This window comes from Doryrhamphus excisus, linkage group LG13 (genome assembly GCF_037039965.1).
Source record: "Doryrhamphus excisus strain RoL-2023G ecotype Guam linkage group LG13, RoL_Dexc_Guam_v1.1, whole genome shotgun sequence".
Taxonomy (NCBI): domain Eukaryota; kingdom Metazoa; phylum Chordata; class Actinopteri; order Syngnathiformes; family Syngnathidae; genus Doryrhamphus; species Doryrhamphus excisus.
This window is the reverse complement of record NC_136369.1, coordinates 13,249,778-13,269,247: the sequence shown is the minus strand read 5'-3', so window position 1 is coordinate 13,269,247 and position 19,470 is coordinate 13,249,778. Positions and strand designations below refer to the sequence as shown.

The window sequence follows — 19,470 nt, the reverse complement described above, 5'->3', positions numbered from 1 at the left end:
CTTTCACATGTCCAAAGATGCCATCTTCATCCTTAATGACAGTTTCCGTGTTTCAGCAGCTTGGACTGAGCATGCAACCTATGTTGATATCTCCACTGAGCATCTTATATTGTCTAATTTCAGTCTGCCTCATTGCCTTGGAAGTCATAATGGAAATTAAACTTAAATAGTTAGTCCTTCCTCAGTGTTGGGATGCGACTACATGTTATTTGTTACAATGTACACATCCACCTACATTACTGTACTTCAGTCTGCCGTGCACACGTCATTGTTTCTTTTTTTGTGAATCTGCTTTGTGATGTTTAATTATGGACCTCTGTTTTTGAGTGTGTTTGTCATTAACAAATATGCGCGCACACACAAACACAAAGATCACAGGGCAGGATTTCAACTGTAGGTCAGTTACCATAGGAACAGAATAGAACATCAGAGACGTGTCACCATAGGAGCCAATAGCCAAAGAGGAAGCTACAAAAAGGGAAAGGAGGACGAAGAAGCACAAAAGCAGAAGGTTGGGGAACAAACTTGGAGTCATTGCTGAAGTTTAGAGATTCTAGGGAGCATCAGATATGACATGTGACATATACAGTAGCTACTATAGCAAAAAGGAAAAACACAAGTAAAAAGAATGATTCACATACATTTAATTTTTTTGTTTTCTTTCTAGTAGGTAGAAAGTATGAAACATGCAAAGGTCCATCCATCCATCCTTTTTCTATGCCGCTTATCCTCATTAGGGTCACTGGTATTCTGTAGCCTATCCCAGCTGTCGTCAGGCGAGAGGCGGGGTACACCACGGACTGGTCGCCAACCAATCACAGGGCACATATAGACAAACAACCATTCACACTCACATTCATACCTATGGACAATTTGGAGTGGCCTATACACACGTGTATGCTATATTTTCTCACAGCGAGACTGAAAGCATTAGCGTACATTAGCATAGTGCGTACTACATAAGCAAAATAATACACAAGGAAATGAGTGCTATCACATGGCACTAGTGGTGGCACTCTGAGGAACAAACAAAGGAGGCGTCTATTTGAGGTGCTGTTTACTTAAGTGATTCACGAGGGAATGTTGTGTATGTATTATTTATATGAATTCTGTATAAAACAAAATATTGTTGTACATCTTGTATAATGACATTAAAGGCCATTCCATTCCATATTGCATATACATTCTGGTGTGGCTTCAGGGGAATATTGTAACTTCATAAACTCGCTCTAGTTTTGGATGCTGTGTGACTGCACGTATTAAAGGGCACGCCACATGCTGCCATGCTGTGTTTAATATGGCAGTGTAGTCTTTTCATCCTCTTTTATGGTCTAGATTATAGATGCTTTATGAGCTGTAATGATGGTATTTGAATGGTGGCACAGTAGTTGCCAGACAGACTGATGAAGCGTAAGTGCGATAGAAGAGGAAAACCTGATAGTATCTACCTACAGTATCTATCAATCCAAACATTTGTAGTCATGGTATTACAACTAGAGTGTAAAAGTTAGACTAATAATTAAAAAAAGAGATGAAAGTGCTCTGCCAAGTCTCATGAAATAAGAAAAAGGCATTTTTGAGGCATTTCTTTTTGCCTCATTAAACAAAAATGTCATGTTTTAGCCATTTTCCAGAGGCCATCAATATCATCAGAGAAAGTCTGCAGTTTTGTAGTTCCTCGTCACTCATCCAAATTCTTAAATGATCTACTCGGTATGTCTCTTTCTAGCAAAGCGGTGGTATATTCATATTATCTTCAATTTTATGTGAAAATGCGGTGCATAGTAAGACAAAGGCCGTCTTTTCTTCATGGTGCTGCCGTGTTGCTAATATGCTGATGTGCTAATCATATACAGTACAGACCTCAAGAAAGATTTGTGTCAATTCTGGCACTGACTTTTCTCTTTTCTTTTCTTTTCTTCTTTTTCTTGACATTGTCATCATCTTGATGAAAGCCTTGTGATGCTTTGAAAACCTGATGATTGACAGGGCTTTGAAGAAATATGAATGATACTAATTAGTATTTAGTTCACAGTTTGTAGTGGCTCTTGTAAATCATAACTTGCTGCTTTTATTTCTAATAAAACCACTTACTTTTAAGTAGATCAGAACAATGAGATATTGTTTCAATTAATGTGTTTTTTTTTTCAATTTAGTGGCAGGGGTGTTTATTTAGTTAGCTGTACGGGCCTTTATTATTATTAATACAATAATAATTTAAATAGTTAGGACACGTATTGTTTTAAGGGGATGTATCAGATGATTAACAGACTGTCCATTGCCGTGGAGGTCACTATTTGAGGAACTATGGTATGTATATTAAAGAATGCATAAAAATATATTAGGATTTAAGAGATTGTCATCGCTGACATTTAATGACGTCTTCTTTCCTGCCACATTTTATGGCACTAAATCTGCTGATCATTTTCTTGTTGCTGCAGACAGCAGCCTCTTGGTGCATTTTTATCCACCCTAAATGCTGTATGTAACGTTTTTCTATACATTGATTAACACGCCAACTATGGTGAAGCATAGTGGACATCTGGACCAAAAGTCATTACTTGTGATGTCTTGCAGAGAGAGAGTGAGAGTTAGACACAGACGACAGCAGCATAAGTCAGCTTGTCAACGAGCATCCTTGACTTCAGTACTGGGGGACAGATGGGCTGAATGTGTGCAAAGCTGCATGCACAGTTAGCTGTCAGACATATTTGTACCCAACTATTACTTTGTCATACATATTGAGTAGAGTTTGAAAAGTTTTGTTTCATCCCACAACTTTGTGACGTGATCTACATATGAAGCCAGGTAGTCGATGTTTTTCCACGCATGCAGTGGTAAAATACGTTTTTGGTAACTCAATAACAGATTGATGTAATGTACATGTACATTCAATGACTGCTAATGTTAGTAGCGGGTAATAAAAGACGATATGATGTTTTAAAGTTTGCAAGCAGTCCCTTTAAAGCAGGGATGGGAAACCTATGTCCCGAACGAGTATGTAGTGAAGATGTGGTGTGGCGAGGTGTCACTACTCCATTAACATATTTCTTTGGCGTAACAATAATAATAATAACAATGTTGCTGTAGCTTGGTTAATATGCAGGTCTTATTAGAAATGGAGTGTTGTTGCCACTTTTTGGAGGTTTTTTTAAGAATACCTGTGTCCCATTACACGTTTTAGCTCTTGTATCTTTAGGACGCACAGAAAAGAGAAATACTTATGCTCATGTCTCACATCAGAATTGTGGATGGGTAAAATTCCCCCCCCAAAAGTGCAGTTTTATTATTGATTTAAGAGGAATTGGAGCTTTTTTCAAAGCACATCAGAAAATCAGGATTGCTTGCATCCAGCAGTTCCGTTTGGCTCAGTTTAGTATGGTGCACATTTATTCCAGTATAAAGGTTCCTAAAGTACCCCAACAATGCAGTGAAGTGCACGTCACCAGTGGGTGAATCATTGTGAATATAAGAAGGCCTTGCAATAGCAAAAAACTTTCTTCTGTTCATTGTGTGGAAATGATTGTTGATTGCGTTAAACTGATTGTGTTACTGGGCTGCAACCAGCAAAAGCTGAAGCCTAACCCCACACAACACTATTTTGGAAGCAATGTGCTAAGCAATGTTGGCAAGTCACAACACATGCAAAGTTTGCACTGGTTTTATATTTTATTATATCATATTAAATGTGAAACCTCCTGTACTAATAACAAATGCATGCTCAATGGATTAATTCACATTTCACTTTGTCAATCTCAAGGCTTTCTGTCTTCATCTTAACTGTTGAAGTGTTGAATAACAGCACTAAACATTCAACACAATCAAATGTATTTTGGCATTTGATTTAAAGTTTTAAACACGAATGTGGAAGTTTGTGCCTTATTCTCTGTGAGGGTTTGTCCTATTTAAGAAAGGATGTTTTTATTTTAAATCACCCCCCCCCCCCAACTGTCACCCTCAAAAAAACTTTTCCAATATGTTTTAATATGCAGGCCAGCGGTCTCCCACACTCTCAATTACCAGTCGTTCCTTCACTCTGCTTTTTTCATCTACAACGTCTCCTTTTTATTTCGTTCTGCTGTGATACATTTCAAAGTGTTTCAGAAGTAAAATATGGTTTATGAAACATTTATACATCAGAGTATTCTTGAAAAGGTAATGTTTTTAAAATGTTTTAAACCACACACAGCACACCTCCGTTTAGAATGTTTTTGCGGCCTTTGAACTTTTTTTTTGCCATTTTATCTAAGTTATTTACAAATGCCCGTCATCCCGCCCACTGGAATACAAAGATACAATTGGCACATCATTTCATCGCCACTATGTGTAAATGACGGGTCAGTAGTTTAGTCTGTTGGAAAGCAGAGCGTGTCAGGTGATCATAGCCATACAGTGGATTGGCCACAGGTCAAAAAGATCTCAATGTGCAGCTCTGTCGCTTACATACAAAGTCTTTTGACATTTCATTTATTATTATTGGAACCAGATTATTTTTTTGAACTGCTTTGCACGCATATTCAGTACATGTGCAGTATCCTAAACAACTGTAGGATGCTGAAGAGAGAAACACATGGGTGGTTCTGAATCACCAGAATCACTCCTCAGCGTGTTTTTTCTCTTGTACATATCCAATTCAATAGTGAGATTGATTAAAGCAAAATTGTACAATCTTGAGAGGACTTTTTGAGAAGGGAGACAATCTTGGCAAACAGAGCAATTGTTCCGCACACGATGCTCTGACTCATATAGTCCATTCTACGCTCTCACAGGTGGGGGGGCTTCCTTTCATCCTTCTTGATTGTGTTTCTTGGGGCAGCGTGGTCTCTTCTTAGTTGCTGTTTGACCACATCTTTGGGATCAGGGATGTTTCTTGCTTATAAAACGTCAGATTCTTCCAACCATTCCTGTCTGGACCTGCCTCTTCCTTTAGAGGATAAATAGATTGTATCTTGAGTGGAGGTTTGCCCAAGAAAGGAGAGGAATGAAGATTAGCCGCAGCAAGATGGAGTATATGTGTGTGAATGAGAGGGACCCAAGTGGAAGAGTGAGGTTACAGGGAGAAGAGATACAGAAGGTAGAGAATTATAAGGACTTTGGGTCAACAGTCCAGAAATGGAGATTGTGAAAAGGCGGTGAAGAAACGTGTGCATGCATGATGGAACCGGGGGAGAAAAGTGTCAGTTTCAGCTAAAATGAAAGGAAAGGTATACAAAACTGTGGTGAGACCAGCCATGTTGTTTGAGACAGTGCCACTGAGAAGAATACAGGAAGCAGAACTGGAGGTAGCAGAGATGAGGATGATGAGGTTCTCATTGGGAGTGACCAGGATGGATAGGATCAGGAACGAGTACATCAGAGGGACATTACATGTTAGAAGCCTTGGAGATAAAGTCAGAGAGGCCAGACTGAGATGGTTCTGACATGTCCAGAGGAGGGATAGTGAATATATTGGTAGAAGGATGCTTCGTTTAGAGCTGCCAGGTAGGAGGCGTCAAGGAAGACCAAAGAGGAGGTTTATGGATGTAGTGAAGGAGGACATGAGGGTAGTTGCTGTGAGAGAGACAGATGCAGAAGACGGGGTTGGATGAAGCCGATTGATTTGCTGTGGCGACCCCTGAAGGTAAAAGCCCAAAGACAAAGAAGAAGAATCTTTGAATCACCAGGCTCTCGGACTTGAGCTGTCCTATCTAGTCTGACTGGTGTGTGTTTCACCTATAGTCTTTGAGCATGAACTGATGAAGCCTGCTCGGATGAGTGTCAAAACATCTTCTAAGATAACCTGAACAGTCCAGTCGTGATCGATTAAATGCCCTGAGAATAGAGAGTTGGAAAGAGTTGGAAGAATAACGTGCATGAATAGCAATATTCACAGGCACTTCACTAAGAAAAACTAATTCTTGTGTATCCAGGCATGTTGAACCTCTAACCGATAGGACCTATGGGTATGCTAGGGCTGCAAAAATTACTAAACTTTTTGCCTCTTTTCTCATATGTTAAGAACCAAATGACAAACTGTTTGTGCTGGGTTCATATGGATTTGGTTAATCGAAACAACCCGCTTCAGATTAATTGACTGAGAAAATAATTGTTAGTTGCAGCCTTGCAGTGTTATCTATTCCTCAGGAAATCAGGCAATTTATTCAGTTGTTATACATATAAAGTTAACATGCAGAAACATGAAAAACATTCCATCTTGTGTATTACAAGGTAGCATGCAAATATTTGACTCTTATAGTAGTCTTTGAATGGGATATACTGTGGTGTACTCCCATGCATTTCTTATGAAATATAGCATCCTGATACATCAACTAACCAGCTCTCCGAACTCAAACAACAACTTGTCTCGTGAACACTTGATAAGGCAACCGAGAAAACCACCTTAAGAACACATATCAAAGAAATCATTGATATTTACTTTATTTTCTTTAAAACTTTCCTCAAACGTTTGCATGGTCTCACACACATGCACAGACGTTCATCTTTCAGGCTTGTTGTTTCTCACCCACACTAAAGCAGACATCCTCTTCCCTTTACTTTCTGCAGTGTACCCACAAATCCAAAAACAGCTTTCTGTTGCTGCAAATAGAATTAGATGGCTGTAACACTGGATTGCACTTTCACATATTCCCCCGCCCACTTATGACTCTGTTACATGTGTATGTGCACGCGTGAATATGTGTGTTAGAGGGATATTAGATCCCCTGGAGTGCAGCACTCTCCAACTGCAGATTAACGTTTCTTAATGTTGCTCTTCACTCCAAATGTACACAACTATCACACTGTCTCAAGGCTCCCATGTGACTCTCCACTGTAGACTTATCCAGATTAACTTTCCCGTATGCCCTTAAAAAAAAATAATAAATAAAAATTTTACTTTACTGCATCTATACACACCTGTTTATCACCAAGACAAATGGTTCTATATGTAAGGTGCCACGCAAAGAAAGTGTTTTTAATTTGTATGTCTGATGAAAAAAATTCATGGGCAATCAGGTTCCAATATTACAGCAGTAGCTCCGGGGAGCCACTATCACAACTCACACGCTCTCCAGTGCTTCCCCGCGGCTCAATATCTATAATTGCAAATAGCTAAAATTAGAAGGAAAAAAATAATCCCCAAGGTTATAGGAGTAATACAAGATGGATCAATGCCTCCTTTGTTTCACAATGTTTTAGGACTAATCACTAAACAACACTTAAAAATGAAATTTTTCAAGGTGGACAATATGTCCCCAGACCAGATTACAGAGTTCAGCTGTTCATACATTCATCTTCTTCTTCTTTCTCTTTGGGATTTTCCCTTTAGGGGTCGCCACAGCAAATCAATCTCCACCATCAAACCCCTGTCTTCACCGTCTCTCTCACACCAACTTCCCTCATGTCCTCCTTCCCTACATCCATAAACCTCCTTTTTGGTCTTCCTTGGCGCCTCCTACCTGGCACCTCTAAATGCAGCATCCTTCAACCAATATATTCACTATCCCTCCTCTGGACATGTCAGAACCATCTCAGTCTGGCCTGTCTGACTTTATCTTCAAGGCCTCTAACATGTAATGTCCCTCTGATGTACTCGTTCCTGATCCTATCCATCCTGGTCACTCCCAATGAGAACCTCAGCATCCTCATCTTTGCTACCTCCTGTTCTGCTTCCTGTCTTTTCCTCAGTGGTACTGTCCCTAGACCAAACAACATGGCTGGTCTCACCAGTTTTGTATACCTTTCCTTTCGTTTTAGGTGAAACTCTGCTATCACACATCATGCCTGACACTTTTCTCCACCCGTTCCATCCTGCCTGCACCCGCTTCTTCACCTCCTTTTCACAATCTCAATTGTTCTGGAGTTAATACATTTATGCCATCACAAATTAAAATTCCAAACCCAGTTTTGTTACTCAAACTCACTTTGCAGTGCTTCATTGCAAAATGATAATAGGGCTTTACGTGGCTGGCACTGTAAGGGTGTAGGCAAACGCCTATTGTTGGGATATAAATAAATGGTTCGACTTCTGATGTCATCATCACTCAGAACTCATTTCTTTCATGTTGGTTTTTAAAAGCATTATTAGAGACAGAGAGTTGGCTGTGCGACGTCTGCAGCTCACATACAGTTACAGCAAGGACAAGTGGATTTCGCATGTCAGTAACCACAGGGCAAAAAGACACTCAAAAGACACTTTTTTTTCGACCCAAAGACCATATTGTTATGACCCAAAACCTAACATTCAGCTTTTTAACCAGAAACTAGAGTACATGGAGAACAAGCACACATGTTTAATGAAAAAATAGAACAATCCACTCCTGATCAAAAATTTAAGACAAGTTGAAAAACTGCAAACATTTACATTATGGACTGTCGGATCTTAAGGAGGTTCTAAGTACAGTTTCGACATGCCAAAAAAAGAAATAAAGATGGTAAAGATGGCTTTATGGAAGGCATCCACTGTCTGGAACTGATGTCCATTCTTGTAAAGCTCCCTTGCCAACCATCCCAAATGTTGTCAGTTGGATTTACAGTAGATAAGAGGAACACCAAGGATGGTCCAAAAGAGTGATGTTCTTCATCTGGTAGAAGTTCTTCAACTGTAGAACTACAGCATTGTCCTGTTGAAAAACTCAGTCCTTACCAGACAGATGAGAGTATTAAGTCATGACCAATTTTACCCTCTAGATGCCGTTTTGACGCCCCTGCACAACCTCCATTCTAGTATTGATGTACAAAAAACCCCTCCACAGTGTAATGTCGGAAGCCATCAAGAAAGTCAAATGTATTATTTTTCCAATCAGAGAATAAAACTTTTTTTTTTATACCTTTCAGTGTCCCATGTTTGGTGCTCTCGTGCAAATTCCAAACTGGTAATGTTGTGGCGTTTAAGGGGACGAGGCCTTTGATTATATTTTTTATTTGATCAGGAGTTTATTGTTCTGTTTTTACATTAAACATTTAATGTAACACGTATGTTAGGATTTAGCTCACAATAGCCTTGGGAACCTTTTCATCCTTTAAGTCATCAAAAAATAAATGGTCTTGGGGGTCGTTTCTTTATTGCAACATCTCTTTGCTCACTCTCTGCTCCATGGTCACAGCTCACCTGTGACCATGAATAGAATAAGCTGTAAATTATTGAATGCATGTTTTTTTCAGATTTCACAAATAACTTAACATGCTTGTACATTCACATTAACCACTGCCAATACATTTGTTTCATTCAATAAATTGATAGTCTCTTTAGAATGGTCTTTGAAGTTTATGGAGCATTGCGGTCGTTGATTTTTACTGACAGCAGCCAGAGGAGTGTTTTCCCATGATGCAACACAGTCACGCAGATTAGTGGGGAGACAGGGCTCCTCCTGCATTGTGAGTAAATGACATAATCCCAGCATTATGGAGTTTTACATTACGTCACACAGGTAGCAGAGATGAGGATGCTGAGGTTCTCAATGGGAGTGACCAGGATGGATAGGATCAGGAACGAGTACATCAGAGGGACACTACATGTTAGAGGCCTTGGACAAAAAGTCAGAGAGGCCAGACTGAGATGGTTTGTTTGGATGCTGTGGTAAGAGCTGCCAGGTAGGAGGCGTGAAGTAAGACCAAAGAGGAGTTTTATGGATGTAGTGAAGGAGGACATGAGGGTAGTTGGTGTGAGAGAGACAAATCCAGAAGACAGGGTTGGATGGAGGCAATTAATTTGCTGTGGCGACCCCTGTTGGGAAAGCCAAAAGAGAAAGAAGAAGAAGAATCTTGCACCAAGCTCTCAGGCTTGAGCTGTCCTATCTAGTCTGACTGGTGTGTGTCTCACCTAGTCTTTCAGCATGACTGATGAACTGATGAAGCCTGCTCGGATGATAAGATAACCCCTGAAGGGAAAAGCCTGAAGAGAAAGAAGATATCACGTGACTGTTTTGGCAGCAAACAGTTTTGGTAAAATCATATGAAATGTATGTCAGACCCCAATGAATTCCCCGTTTGAAAGACCAGCAGTCGCTACTGTCCAAAGAACAGCTTGTTACAGCTGAGGACAGAAGTCCATGCAAGGTAATACACATCAAAAACAAGGGGAAACAGGGCGTCGGCCCAAAGGGCATTTTAGTACACCAACCTGATACAGAGTCTTCCAGATGGTCCACTATTAAGGATGGATATGTTTCTGCTGGACTACGCTGCATGAGCATGTCGCGCTGCTGACTCCAATATAAGAATCTTTTTTTATGTTGTTATGAACTTAGTACAAAACTGTCATTTAGGCAGTTATCTGAATAATAGTTGTTTTTTTAAAGTAATCAATTTCATTTTTCCACTGCCAAAAATGTTTTAGGCTTCTGCATATATTTTTACAAAAAAAAACAATGCCAAGAAATTACTAGAAAACCGATGTTTTAGGGTTATTTGAAAAAAAAAATTGCTGTTTTTTATGAATTTATTTTACCTTTCAATTTATAAAATGTAGCAAAAATTAATCAGTTCTCGTTGAGCCTGGAATTAAATAAAAAAACATTTTATGGGTTATTTGAAATAGCTTTGTTTATATTATTGGTTCACTTAATAATGATGGATTGTGGATTTTTATGACATATGACTGAGGATGCGATATCTCCCTGCATTTCAATGAAAAATAGTTAAGTTCTAAAACACTTTTGGATGAGTTTTATACTAAATTGTTGTGAGAACACTTTTCTCTCTGTTGCTTAAATTGTTAAACTCATGATCAAACATCTACAATTCATTGTTATAACATGAACATTTTGTAAACTGATGGGTTCTTTTTTTAAAATCTTAATCACCATCTTTATGTGGGAAAAAAAAAGTCAAAAATGTAACTACATGCTACCACATTCTCTCTTGTCATTCACGTTAGCCACTAAAAATCGAGAATCAGTATGGGATTTTAATGCATCATGCTTCTGACAGCCTCCATAATAAATGTGCTCTTCAAGGCCAGTGACAGCATTTTAGGCCATCCATGATTTATTTTGTCCTCATCACCCCAGACACAGTCGCAGGCAGATGTAGTGCACACCCTGACGCCTCCCACAGACGTGAGTTTAAACTGAGACAAACCAACTCACATGCCCACACGGTTTCAGCAACCATTGTACTTTCGGAGCCATTCTGTTCAAAGTCTATAATTCAATAGGCCTTGTGGTCCAAACTGCATTCTGCTCCAAATGAATTATTGACAGCATCAAAAAATAAAGCAACGCTGTCAACAAGCTGTCCAACCAAATGAAACAAACACTCATGTTAGATGCTCCCACTTGGTTGTTCACGCTCTGACTGCCTCTCCAATTAGCTCAGCTTCTACCACTCTAGCATCACAGACATTAATTTCCTCCTCCAAGGAGTTAAAAAGGATGGCTCCATTGTTGTTGGTTGGAGATTAAGCACAATTTCCCCTCAAAAACAGTGGCCATTTTTTGGGGGGATGATAATATATCTCCCGTGAGCTCACGTCAGGAAGCATCAAAAGATTATTTCTGGATTATTTTGGTTTTACTTTGGTTGATTGACTTGTTGATTGTTTTATTGCAACATCTGTTCCAAAAGATTCACCGCAGTTATCAATGACTTCATGTATTTACTTTGCATGTCAGTTTTGCTTTTTATTTGACTTTTGGGGGCTTTTTCAAGACCCTCATTCCTTAAGAACGAGCTCTGTCAAGAAGAAGAACATTAGACAAAGAGGAAGGTACACCAGAAGTCACATCAGTAGTTACAATTCAATATGTCAGTGGTTCGCTTCTTTTTACACTTGTTTTGATTTTTATTAGGGCTGTCAAATGATTAAAATGTTTTATCAAATTAATTAACAATTTTAAAATTAATTAATTAATAATAATTACTATATTTTATGAATGAAAAGGTAAATGTACATATATATTTATATTGGTACCGATCATTATCGGCCTGATGTCAACATTGAAATTTGGACATGGTTTGGGATTTCTTTCTCGACAATGAAAACAAATATATGAAATATATATACGTATATATATATATATATATATATATATATATATATATATATAAACTCTCTAGATGGACATTTTAATGTTGACATGGCCAGGATGACACCACAGTTTTTTCGCATGCAATGCAAGCCCACCTCCTTTGTGCATTCCCTGGGCTCTTGTGTTCCTGGCTGAGGTCGGTTAGCTCCTCAGGTTAGCTTCTTGGACGCTATCTCTTAGCCATTCAGTAAAGCACACATCTGAATGTCTTCACGTTCTTGCTTGCTCGTAGATCTTGCTCAGTCGTGAATTCAACTTTGTTTGAATTTCCATTTATTTAGACCACACATACATGCATAATAAATATATTATAGTGACTTTCTGAGTGTCTGTGAATGCCTCGTGATAATGAGGACGTGTCATTCCATCCTTTACAGCCCTATTTATTATTATTTGTCAGCCTATTTTTACATGTGAAGTTCAAATACTAAATGTTCCTGTACCAACTCCAAACTGTCCATAGGTATGAATGTGAGTGTGAATGGTTGTTTGTCTATATGTGGCCTGCGATTGGCTGGCAACCAGTTCAGGCCTTCGTGAAGATAAGCGGTAGAAAATGAATGGATGGATGTTCCTGTTCCTGACCCTATGCCAAATCATTCCAGTTTCAGTATTTTGTGTTATTGTCTGTGTGTTATAGCAGGAATACATACATAAGGGCTATTTAATAATTCCCTGAGTAACAACAACAATGTATTACATTGTGGAGTTTATATTCTGTATCCATTTTTTTCCGTTACGAGCCATTTTTCAACATTTTCCTGAATTTCTCTGTGGAGTTCCGCATCAATCTTAATGACACGATTCATGTAGGATGTGGATATCTGCACAATTTGGTGCTGATCCAATATAGGGTTGTTCTGCCTGAGCCATCTGTGCCTGTGCTTGACTGAGTGCCATTCTAGTTATGTTTTACAGCCTTATTAAAGGGAGCAACAAGTGTGTAGCACTAATGATCTATTTGTGTCCAAAACATCATGTTCTGAGCAAGTTGAGATCATTATCAAATGTGGAAGGCCGTACTCGTGAATCCGAGCCATCAATCAAAGCATCACTTGCCCAGTGACCAGCTCAAAGGTTTTACTAATTGGCCGCCTTGCTGTCAGAGTGGTTGACTGATTGGCTCCCAGGTCGCTTGACTAACGGACCACATAACTGGCTGACAGGCTTATTGACGGCTGACTGACTTGCTGGGTGGTTGATGGAGCTGGACGCCCGACGTCCTGGCTCAGTGACTGCGGATAAGGCAGCCTCCAAACTTAGAGCCAATAGAGCGACAAGAACAGGATGCTGTGGAGAGATTATCAATACGCACACATCCACTCACACGTGTATCAGGCAAAGCCATCTTAAAAGTTGAGGAAGTTGAGATTGTGTAAGCTGAAAAGTAGAGATAAAGTGGGTGTGGATATTTTTCCCCAAAAAAAGTTGCCTGTAATTTTTTAAATTTACTTTATGATACAAAGTAGGTTGATTGTTGACAGCCTTTGATGATAAAAACTCAGTTTTAGTCGTCATGTGACATCATGTAAACTTGAGAATTTGTCCAAAATGTCCAGAGACGAGGAAATGTGAGCGGCACGGTGGGTCAGTGGTTAGCATGTAGGCCACACAGTCAGGAAATTGGGAAGATTCTATATTTGGACATCTCTGTGTGGAGTTTGCATGTTCTCCCTGTGTCTGTGTGGGTTTTCTTCAGGTACTTTGGTTTCCTCCCACATTCCAAAAACATGCATGTTAGATTAATTGACGAGTGTGAATGGTTGTTTGTCTATATGTGCCCTGCGATTGGCTGGCGACCAGTCCAAAGACAGCTGGGATAGGCTGCAGCATACCCACGACCCTAGTAAGGATAAGTGGTCTAGAAAATGGATGGATGGAAGGGAAGTGTCTACGGTTGTCAAATTTGCCAGAGATTTGAATGTTTACATGAGGCCAGAGACGAAAGAGGGACCAACATGCATCCTCCACAGAGAACTGCTTCTACCCTGACCGGTTCTCACAGAAAAAATGCTGCACATCCTGCTCAAGTGCGATGACTTTTTACCCACAGTCAAGCTCCTCATGATGCCAACTGAAGACGAGGATCCTCCACGTGTCATTTTCATTACATGCGTACCAGCCAGTCTGCAGTATTGCCTTCAGTTTGGTCCGCTCTCCAGCTTTTTTGGGATACTGAGCCATTTTTGGGTTCTGCACGAGACCGGGAAGATGTGGACTCCCAAGAAACACCAGTTTCTTAGTTCTGAGAAAAGATAAAGACTCAAACTGTGCAGCTGTTGAAGCGGAGATGTCAGAAGAGAAGTTAGAAGAGGGGATGGCCGTTGAGGGGCTTCAGGATGAAGATTCAGTTCCTTACCTGCAACTATCGATTTGGGATGTTCCAAACGTGAGCGAGGTCCACCAAATCATCTCCAATAAACGCTTAATCTCAGTAGTTCAGATATTTTTTCAAACTCTTTCTGATAAGTACATTAAAGCACTACAGTGAAACACTAGTATAGCGTGCATCCCTTCTTAAGCCAGTAAACCTGCAACCTACACTTTCCCTGCAATGAGATGCGAATGAGCGAAAGAGGGTGAACGGATAACCCAGCTGTAAAATTGCTTTAGTCGTATCAATATCTATTATCCTGTATATTTAATATTTGGAAACCTAAAATGATATCTAATATGTGTTGTCCCACAAATTTACCATTGCTGATGTTCTCACAAGTCCTTGTGGGATTTTGTGTGATTTAGAAACATGCAAAATCTCTGAAATAGGCCCAGTGCTCATTATATGACATGACATAACATGACATGACATGCTCATTGCATGTGTGGGTGGCGCCGGCTTGACAGCTGTTGCAGATGCTTCCGCCGTGACTGAAACACATTGGTTGGTGCATTAAAGGAATTAGCCAGATTTCGGGAGACCTGTGCAAGGCAAGGTACCAGCCCAGTCTAGAAGAATCTGGTTGACATTGGTGGTGTGGTAGACAAATCTCTTTCACATGCACACACAAACTACTTTCTTCACCATCTCCTGCATCTCTGACATCTGCTGTACATCTACTTGGACGGTGCATATCACAGGGACTATCAATATTGCTGCAGTCTGGAGCCAGTTAACCGTGATAAATGAAGGGTGACTTGTATTTAGAATGCTTTAATGCATAGTAAACTATAATTGCAAAACCATAAAAAAGTGTTTTGTGTTGACATTTTTGAGACTTGTGGTGTAACTGTATTCGAAGAACTAGAGAACTTCTGATGACAGCATAGATGGACGATGGAACTGACTTCGGTATTTGCAAGAACACAGTTGGATTCACATAATGTATTAATAACACAAGAAACGCATCGTATTTTACGTTGACCTGAAAATGTGCGCAAACGGAGGCAAAATTTAGCCTTAAATTTTCGACCTTAACCGAAAAACAAACTAACAGGGGCGTATGCTAAGCGAAGTTCGACTGTAACAACTAATAATAAAAAAGCCTGACTTCTGTTTACAGTCGTTGTTTAAGATAACTGGGTTAGAACCTTCACATATGTAAACATTTCTTTAAAAGTAATTCATAGACATAAAATAATGATTTTTGTGTGTGTGCAGCTATCTTTCTACATCCATTCTCTGTCCTCTCAATCAGTGCCATTTCATAACTCATCTACGGTCAGTTTTTCATTTCTTTAAGTAGCAGTCTTCCTTCCATTGATCCCTCCCACAATCTCTCCCTTTAGCTCTTCTGCTCCTGCTCATTTCACTCTCGCTCACTATCAATAATCGTTAAAATATACAATGGCTTTATACCCCTATGAATCTAATAATTTATGTGGCTGCGTAAACCTATTTGCTATTCTGCTCCTCTTGCTGCCTCTGCATTCACTGCCAGTACACTTATAAATAAATATTCCTGTTTATTCCATGTGCAATTTGTAAACATGGACCTGATGCCCAAGTGTTAATGAACAATACGTCTGCCGGTATTATGTAATCACATTTTGTTTCACATTGCGCTGCTGCCCTTCAAAAGTTGATGGTTTTAGATGGTTTCTCCAGTTAGCATCCGTCCGAGATGAGCAGGTGGTTACTCCGCAGGACTTCAAATGGATTGGAATCACATTTAATCGCCACATCATGTATTGTTGTGAAACACACTTCATGATTATGTATGGTAAATTTAAGTCTCAAAAATAAAAATAATAATAAAAATGCATTCCTGAATGCGTTGTGTTTGATTTCAAGCTCCAACTGCATACTTTCTTTCTTACTGAAGTGAACCTGACTGGTTTCTAATTCATCAGGTTCACACTTTGGGTTTTATTTGTGCTTTAAGTGGTCAGAAAATGCTTTCTGTGTCCTGTAACAGACATTTATAGAGATACATCCACTAGCACTAACAGCAGTGCCTCTCTCAAAGTGTGTGAGTGTGTGTATGTAAATGAAATATGGAGAAAAAGGCTCATGCATAATGCTGAGGCGATGGTGACAGGATGTCGTGCTTCTCGGGAGTCGTAGCCCTCAGAGACCAGACTCATTGTGAGGTTGCAGCCAGCTGCTTTGGGTTTTACTTGGCTCTTGTTTTTCAAGCAATGTCGAAGCAGAAATGTGATTGTCAAAGCCTCCAAGCTTGTCTAAGTACAGAATATTTAAGCCCAGTGAGACTAACGTAATTACAAAAAAGTCCATGCTGAGTTAAGGTAAATACATAAATGCAGTACTGTGGAACTTCGGTTTTGGTAGGAATTTGTTTGCTAAAAATATATTTGTTTGCCAAACTAGTTGGCACAAACTGCGGAATTTATCCAAATCATTTTGTTATTTATACGTATAGTTTATGTATTTTATTCGTTTTTCATGTTTCGGTATAGTGACCTTTTAGAACAGATTACAGTAATGGCAAAAACTGAGGTTCCAGAGTATGTTTATTTTTCAGCGAACTTTCATGCCCTCTAATTGTCAGAGTTCCAGTCCTTTTTGACATTTTTGTCTTGTTAACAGAATATTAATCAGTGGTTACTGTTGTCGCTAAAGGTTACAACCAGGGTTGATGGCATTCTGTTGTCGTGGCAAGAGTTGAAGGCAAAAGTCATCATCCGATCGGTTAAATGATCCTGCATATGTCGGAATGTGTTAAATATCTGTGGCCTAATAATGCATGCATATGATGTAAATTATGTAAATGCTGAACACACCTCCACATACAGTACACTTCAAATACACCAATACAAAAGGCAGGGATAAAAGGTTAATGGCAGACACCAGAATAGCACAACTGATATTTATTCATCCTCATGTTATAATGCACAGAAAAGGGAAATGATGGGCAAAATTCCTCAAAATGTGCTCTTCTCCTTTTAAGGCCCTGGCGGATGGTTCTCTCGGCGAAACCAAAGTTATTTTTTTATTTACTGTCGCTGTAAGTTGAGTTGTCACCGCAGCATGTCAAATTTCAAATGCCACTTACTGGCTAGAGTCAGTTGAAGGAACTGAAGAAGTCAGAGGATGTGCTGGAGCACTGCAGGTATTTTTTTATTGTCATTTATACAATGGCACCTTGGCATATGAGTGTCCCAACTAATGAGTGTTTTTTGGATAAGAGCCATCTCTCAGCTGCAAGCTAAAATTTGGGTTATGAGCTGCTAGTTACCAGCAGGCATTGCCGAAGACAGCTATTTGGAGGGCCGTGTCACATCAGTATGTGGGGACAAAGGCAGTCAGCAAGTAAGCCAGCACACACACAGCACTCAATGAGATGGCAGTAAAGACTCACGCAGAAATTTCTTAGTATTATTTATTGTTTTTTTGCGATATTTTTAATGTTTGTTCTTGAACTGCTGTGTTGCAAAGAGGATAGAATAAAACTCAAATGTGTCATACTTCCACACTTAGTCACCAGACAAAGTGTGTGTTAAAGAAGTGTTTTGAAGTGAAGTATAAGCTATGACCTGACTGCACCACAGTACATGGGTGCAGTCCTATTTCTGTAAACTACTCACTTTATTTTTTTAAAGTTGACAGTATTTATTATTGTAACACCCTGTTTTCATTTCACTTAGTGGGGGCCTTTACAAACTTTTATTTGTAATGTTAGTCACAATCATATTTTGTGAAATTATTTGGTTGAAGAAAATGATATTTGAGTGATGGACAGTTTACTTGACTATTTTCTACTTGTTGTACAGTGTGTTTTTTTAGACATTCATTTCCATTTTGTGGTGAGCTGTTTAAGAAAATGTAATGTTTAATAAACAGAAATTTAGATAAAGGAAACATATTATTCAGTGTCATGTTGATAGGTGTATTAAAACAGAGGTACAGTTATTATAGATTAAAACTTCTTAACTTTCGACTTAACTTGAACAAAATGATTGATAATCAAGATTAATCATTGATTGACTGACAGCTCTAGTAATCTGAAATGTATTGTTTGACTGTTTGGTTCTTTTTCCAAATTCTTAAAACACTGTCACAACCAGTCCAGGATGTACTCTGCCTCTCGTCCGAAGTCAGCTGGAATTGGCTCCAGCACACCTCCATGACCCTAATGAGGCTAAGCGGCATACAAAATAGATGGATGAATTTTGGTTTATGCATCGGGAACAGAAAACGACCTTTTCCAAACCGTTCCTACAATGTCGGAAGTATAGCATAGGACTACAAAAAGACTTGGTAAGAATTACAATTTGAAGATCAAGTCCATCTATCCATCCACCAATCCAGTAGTTTTAAAGTACATACTAGTAAGTACCAACTCTCTTTGGGAGCATTAATCACATGTTTGATATTGTGCTACACTGAGATATTGAGTATGCGTTTGTCATACTCAAGTCCACCAAAACAAAATTAAAAAACAAAATGTAGTCAGAAATGTGGCGGGATTTAAATTTGGGACTGTTTAGAGGTCGCGTTGACTTCTGTTTTCAGCTTGCCATTGCATGATTCATGGGGTCATCGTGCCATTTTGAATAACAACATCAGTCGGTCTATCCATTTTCAGTACCGATGGAGACAATTACAGCTGACTGAGGGCAAGAGACAGACTCCACCCATTCTATTAGTTGGTTGGTGGGGGGCACACACTGCATTTATAACTCACTTTTGTTAAGACTGGAAATCTGTTTTCTGACTCACATGTAATCTAACGGTGAGAAACTACCAGCATATATAAATATATATTCTACTTATTGTAAACATAGATTGTTTGACCTCACAGGGCTCCACTGCTGATGGCCACAAAAATATAAACAACTCATGCTGACGAAGCAGTGCTTCAAGATTAGCACAGCAGGCATGACATCATAAGCAAGGAGTTTCCCATGCAGTCGTAATGAAGCATTTCACACTTCTATGACCTTTATGTATTCTTTTATTGACCCTGTGCCTTGTTACATATTAGAATGTTAATGGATACTCAGAAATGTATATACACAGTGTTTTTATTTGACCCATTGATTATTTTGTTTGTCACTTTGT

At 39.2% G+C, this 19,470-nt stretch overlaps 1 protein-coding gene across 6 annotated transcripts in view; it reads left to right on the top strand.

Moving 5' to 3' along the window:
* LOC131139316 (CUB and sushi domain-containing protein 1-like) overlaps positions 1-19,470 on the top strand; it is a 373,565-nt gene that overhangs the window by 72,841 nt on the left and 281,254 nt on the right. The window contains exon 1 of one of the 6 annotated variants that reach the window (XM_058088814.2): positions 1,001-1,087. The exons of the other annotated variants lie outside the window; for them this stretch is intronic. Within the exon in view, the coding sequence (XP_057944797.2) occupies positions 1,081-1,087 (7 nt within the window). The 5' untranslated portion in view covers positions 1,001-1,080. Of the gene's footprint in view, positions 1-1,000; positions 1,088-19,470 lie in introns of those variants that run through there. 6 annotated transcript variants of the gene reach the window in all.